Source organism: Diospyros lotus, chromosome 3, assembly GCF_014633365.1.
Source record: "Diospyros lotus cultivar Yz01 chromosome 3, ASM1463336v1, whole genome shotgun sequence".
Lineage (NCBI taxonomy): Eukaryota > Viridiplantae > Streptophyta > Magnoliopsida > Ericales > Ebenaceae > Diospyros > Diospyros lotus.
In genome coordinates this window covers 36224438-36230094 of record NC_068340.1, presented here as the reverse complement: position 1 = coordinate 36230094, position 5657 = coordinate 36224438, and the positions used below count along the sequence as shown (strand labels likewise).

Here is a 5657-nt window from a genome sequence, read left to right as displayed (position 1 = left end):
TGTGATTTTTATTCTGATGAAAACTATTAAAAGGGATCCTTCTGTAAATATATATATTAACAAGAAGAAGATACAATGTGATCTTGAATATATAAAAATATATATATTATAATTGTAACTCTGGTATCAATTGGTTCCAACGATTTCTTTTTCTTTTTTTTTTTTTTTAATTTTAAAGTGACAGCAAAGCCTAGTTTCAGTACTGAATCTTGGGCATTCTATTTTTGTTAATATTTGGTCAGGAATTCAAGACATAAAAGAGAAATGATATCATTATTTATTATATACAGAGATATATATATATACAAGGAGCTCCACCCTATAATTAATTAATATTGTTCCAACCCAAAACAGACAATTTTGAGGATTTGGATCAACAATTTAATTATTCCTTCCTTCTCTCACCACCATATGCATATCTATTTTCCTTTCATATATAAAATAAGAATTATAATAGTTTCTTATATCATAATTAAAAGTAAAATTTAATTACACATAATTTTTTACATTAATTTATTTGTTTTAGTGCATGTGATTAATTTGTGAGTTATTTAATTAAAAAACAAAATGAGAAAATGGTTGATTTATTATTTCCCACATGCTCATTGCTCAATTAACAATTTCTTTCTAATTTGGCATCATATCAATATTAATGGTGTTTGATTATTCATTGAAAATTATGAGTCCCGAAGCAAGCATATATATATATATATATATATAGCATGCATGGCCATGGCAGGCCCGTATCCCCCGCTGCTGCTTGCATGTGCTTCTAACATGCATGCATGCAGCTGGGTCCTCAATTAATTAATTAATCAAATTCCTCTCCAATCTCCATCTTCTATTTATACAAGCAATGTCTAATTAAATCTTTCTACTACCCATATGATTTTGATGGCTTTACAATAATAAACAACTTGATTCTATATATTTAAAGCCGGCGTTTTCCGGAAGCTCAGGGCGGGTTTTAATTAATGATTATTCCATCGGACTAACATAATTTTTTTTCCAAGTAAACTAACTAACGTGATTTAAGGAGAGTACCCATGTGATGTGACAAATTGTAAATTAGTCACGAATTTTAAGAAAAAAATTGAGTTTGTACCTGTCCGTACTTTTTTTTTTTTTTTACACATTTTTCTTTTATCGAACATATTCAAATGTCATTGTCCTTTTATTCGTTTTCTTTTTAATTTTTAATTTTTTGATGGGTGGTAATGATCCTTTTTGTGGTTGATTTATATATATATATATATAGTGTGACAAAACCAGGCTATAAAAGATGCAAAATTTCAGACAGATACATGGTCTGTGTTGCTTGATGTTAACGCGTGATAATTGATTAAGTGAACATGGTTTTAATTAATTGCAAGTTCCGAATAGGAGTTTAAGCAGATCTCAAGGCTCTTAATTAATTTCACCACACAAATAATGGACACATTGTTTTTGTTGTGGCCTAAACATGGGGCTCATAGGTCTCTCTTAATTTCAGGAGCCTCGTTAATTGCTGACAAATTGGTTGCTCATAGTCCTAGGAGGCTGTGGTTCTTTCCTCACTTTTGAGGCAACAAAAGTCTCACTAATTTCTTTTAAATTGGAACACTTTTATATTAATATATTTTGATACTTCATATAATATTTATACATTAATGTATTATATTATATTGACTTAATACACATGACAGTCCCTCAACAATTAAGAAATATATTTTTTAATTTTTAATGTGTAAAATATTAAGATTCAATAAATGTATAATACTTAATTTGATGTGTCTCGTTAACGTAGTATTCTACGTGACGTATATAACAGTTCTGTTTACTCTCAATTACGATAAGAATTTAAAGTAATAATAATTTTTAATAATTAAAATATCGAATATTAACTTTTTACACATTAAAGATCAAATGCCAAATTTTAAATTATTAAGCGTTCGTCGTATGTATAAAGCCTATTATATTTCATAATAATGTAAATGTACAATACATTAATACAAAATATTACTTTGAATGTCAAAATTAAATATTCATATAATATCTTTAACTTTATTAGTGAATAAATTTGTATATTTTTAAGATACGTCATTAGTCTCTGTCAAATTATCTCAAGATTAATAACAAAGCACTTGCAGAGTAAACTAAAGTTAATTATAAAATCTATTTGTGACAATATTCGAAGATTTTTCTCTTCATAAAATTATAATACTTTAGTCTTGACCTTTCATCTATTTATGAATGATAAAAAGTCACATTTAAGATTCACACTTTTTCACATGTGACCAATATGAAGAGTTACGTCTCTTCAAATAAGTTCCCATTTAACTAAATTAGAAACTTTATTGTCTAATTATTTTCCTTAATTTCTATTTTATTTTTCAAAGAAGCTTAAGACAATAGTTGAAAAAAAAATCAAAAAGTTATAAAATGGTCTCGTAATACTTAAAAAACCATAAAAATTTTGGTCTTTTTTAGTGGGCATTATAAAAATGATAATATTAAATAAAATAAATATTATGTTTTATGTAAATAAGTTGCCTAAAAATTATTTTTCCATCATAGTAAAAAAGTTTTTTTCCTTTTTAAACTATTCTTGCTTTCTTGATCTTAAAAAAAATTCTTTCAAGAAAATGCAAACACTTATATTTTTTTTCAAAAAAAATAGCAAACAAGAATGGAACAAGCTTCGGTAAAATTATTTATTTTAAAAAATAAATTTAACTTGCGAAAATAACTCTCTAAACAAAAACAAAATTTAGTACAAAAACGGCTAGAATCCCCAAAGGACGTCCACAAAAAATTGGTCCCAAATGAAACCTCATTTCTAAGCACTGTTTTGACCGTAAATATGCTATTATAATGATGAGTCAAGGCCTCAAAGGGTTCAAAAGAAGATTTACTTGCTGGGTAGCGCCTGAGAGCACTAATCAGCTTCGGGGCTCTTCCCATTGGAATGTGTAAAAGACCCTGTTGATATAAAATATATATTGCTGCAGATCTACCACAAACTATGCAATTTAATGTGTCCACACTATAGCCCATTTGACACAAACTAACTAGCTAGCTGTCTGTTTGACTGCCATGAATTTAGGCTAGTTAATCAGATAGACAATTTGCCACATGCCATGCCATGTAAACTAGGCATTGGAACAAGGAATTAAAACTGCAAGCTTTGTGGGTCCTGTGAGAGTTAGGCACTACAATTGCAACATTTGCATGTGCAGCTTCATCCTTGCATATATCACCTCAATATTTTTTCTTTTTTCGTTGAGTTGTCACTTTCTACCATTCTAAGTCCCCAAACCCTTCAGCCTACCCTCCCCTCTCTATTTAGGGAAGCCCTCTTCTTCCTCCTTGCACTAAGAAGCTCTCTCTCTCTCTCTCTCTCTCAATATGGCCAATCCTGCAACCTCCATTTTCTCTCTTCTATTCTTCTTCTTCTTCATCTTGGGCCTCCGAGGCACTTCCGGTGACTACGGAGGGTGGCAAGGTGGCCATGCTACTTTCTATGGCGGTGGCGATGCATCTGGCACAATGGGTAAGCTTCAATATTAGAAAATACTGTCTATTGATTCATCTTAATTAAATTTGTGATAGTAATAATCTACTCAAGAATGAGTCTTAACATAGTAAAAAGTTATACTCGTATCCATCATCTCCGACCCAAATTTCTTATTGTTACCAAAAATGAAAATGTGACAGTGGCATTTTTGTAAATAGGAGTTTCATCATTCTAAATGGGACTTTTTTGTGTGTTGTAGGAGGAGCTTGCGGGTATGGCAACCTGTACAGCCAAGGGTATGGCACCACCACTGCAGCACTAAGCACAGCCCTGTTCAACAATGGGCTGAGCTGTGGGGCTTGCTACGAGCTCAAGTGCAACGATGACGCGAGGTGGTGCCTCCCTGGCACCATCACTGTCACTGCCACTAACTTCTGCCCTCCAAACCCTTCTCTCCCCAATGACAATGGCGGCTGGTGCAACCCTCCCCTCCAGCACTTTGATCTTGCTGAGCCTGCCTTCCTCAAAATTGCCCAATACAGAGCTGGAATTGTCCCCGTCTCTTTCCAAAGGTAAAACTACGTGATTCAGGAAACGTTTTACATTAGATAACCGACAGAGACAACCTTATTCTACGAACAAAATTAACATTACATGTGTGGTGGGTGTGTCTTGATGTTGGCAGGGTGCCCTGTGTGAAAAAGGGTGGAATAAGATTCACAATCAACGGCCACTCTTACTTCAACTTGGTTTTGATTAGCAACGTCGGCGGCGCAGGGGACGTCCATGCGGTGTCAATCAAGGGGTCCAGAACAGGGTGGCAACCCATGTCAAGAAACTGGGGCCAGAACTGGCAAAGCAACAACTACCTCAATGGCCAATCCCTCTCATTGCAGCTCACCGCCAGCGATGGAAGGACTGTCACCAGCTACAACGTGGCGCCCTCTAATTGGCAGTTTGGCCAGACCTTTGAGGGCAGCCAGTTTTGAAGAAGTTTTCACGACTTGGGTTGGGTGAGTCACAGTCCGCTAAGCTAAAATTGTGTATGATATTTAATTGAAGGTGGGGTTAGCTAGGCTTTTAAGACAAAAGACCCAAAATTGGCGTTGAGAGTCTACGGCTGTGGTGGATTATTGGTGGTTTTATTGGCACCCGCTTAGGCCTACACATACTTAGGTTTTAGGTCTTTCACTAAATAGACAAAAGTCTATTGGTAGATTGTTTGGATTGATATGTCAAGTGGCATAATTATTAATTAATCTCGTAGATTTAATCCCCAAGTTGGGGTCACCTTTGATATATATTAATAAAATTGAATCCATCCTTCTGTATTATTATTGAGTGGTGAAATTGTCAAATTCCACATCCAATTGTGTACTCCATCCATCCAAGCATTTAAACCCTAGTTAAATTCGATTTAATTATATCATATAAATAAAAATTGAAACAGTAAAGTAAGCAGTTATAAAAAATATGCGCAACAAAATGTGAGAGCTAACATTAGATTAGGACCGCTAATTAAAAATGCTTAGCTTGACATTGAAATAAGCACAATTTTGGTGGGACAACTATCATAAGATGCATGCACACGTAATTAATTAAATAAAAAGATTCCTTATCTATCTATAAAGAAAAGTCAAATTGTATAATCAAATCCAATTATTTATCAAGCAATTAGATATGTCGGAATGACTTTTCTCTTCATATTAAGAGACTGAATTTTTTGGGCTACACTTAACAATTGCCACAACGCTGCTCTTTACTAAAAATTCAATGTAACATTTTATTATTATGTGAGTGAATCAAGTAGGGATAAATTTATTTTTTCTTTTTATTTTAACTTTATTAAATATAAATTATAATTTAAAAATCTATTAAGGTATTACGTACTAGCTAGGTGTGATGCCTTTAGACATGCATGTGATATGAGTACGATTTCTTTACTAAAAAAATACTTAATTTTTATATTATTTTTAATAGGGTAAATTATTAAAAAATATTAAGTTTTTAGTTTAATTTTTATTTTGTAATAATTTTTTTATTTTTTTAATAGCATACCTACTTAGCTTTAATTTCAATTGTGGTTGCTAGGGAGGAACTTGTTGCAACCCATTAGCAATAGGTTTTCCCGGGCTAGAGAACGTAAGTCTATTGTTATAAT

The 5657-nt window shown here is 32.6% G+C and overlaps 1 protein-coding gene across 1 annotated transcript; it reads left to right on the top strand.

Moving 5' to 3' along the window:
- Positions 1-3351: 3351 nt before the first annotated feature.
- Positions 3352-4830, top strand: LOC127796460 (expansin-A8-like). The gene is made up of 3 exons (XM_052328614.1): positions 3352-3532; positions 3756-4068; positions 4182-4830. The coding sequence occupies exons 1-3, from the start codon at positions 3388-3390 to the stop codon at positions 4483-4485; spliced, it is 762 nt and encodes a 253-aa protein (XP_052184574.1). The 5' UTR covers positions 3352-3387; the 3' UTR covers positions 4486-4830.
- Positions 4831-5657: the final 827 nt, after the last annotated feature.

Coding starts and splice junctions, on each gene's coding strand:
- LOC127796460 (XM_052328614.1), top strand. CDS start 3,388: ATGGCCAATCCTGCAACCTCCATTTTCTCTCTTCTATTCTTCTTCTTC. Junction 3,533..3,755: donor CGATGCATCTGGCACAATGG/GTAAGCTTCAAT, acceptor TGTGTGTTGTAG/GAGGAGCTTGCGGGTATGGC. Junction 4,069..4,181: donor GTCCCCGTCTCTTTCCAAAG/GTAAAACTACGT, acceptor TGATGTTGGCAG/GGTGCCCTGTGTGAAAAAGG.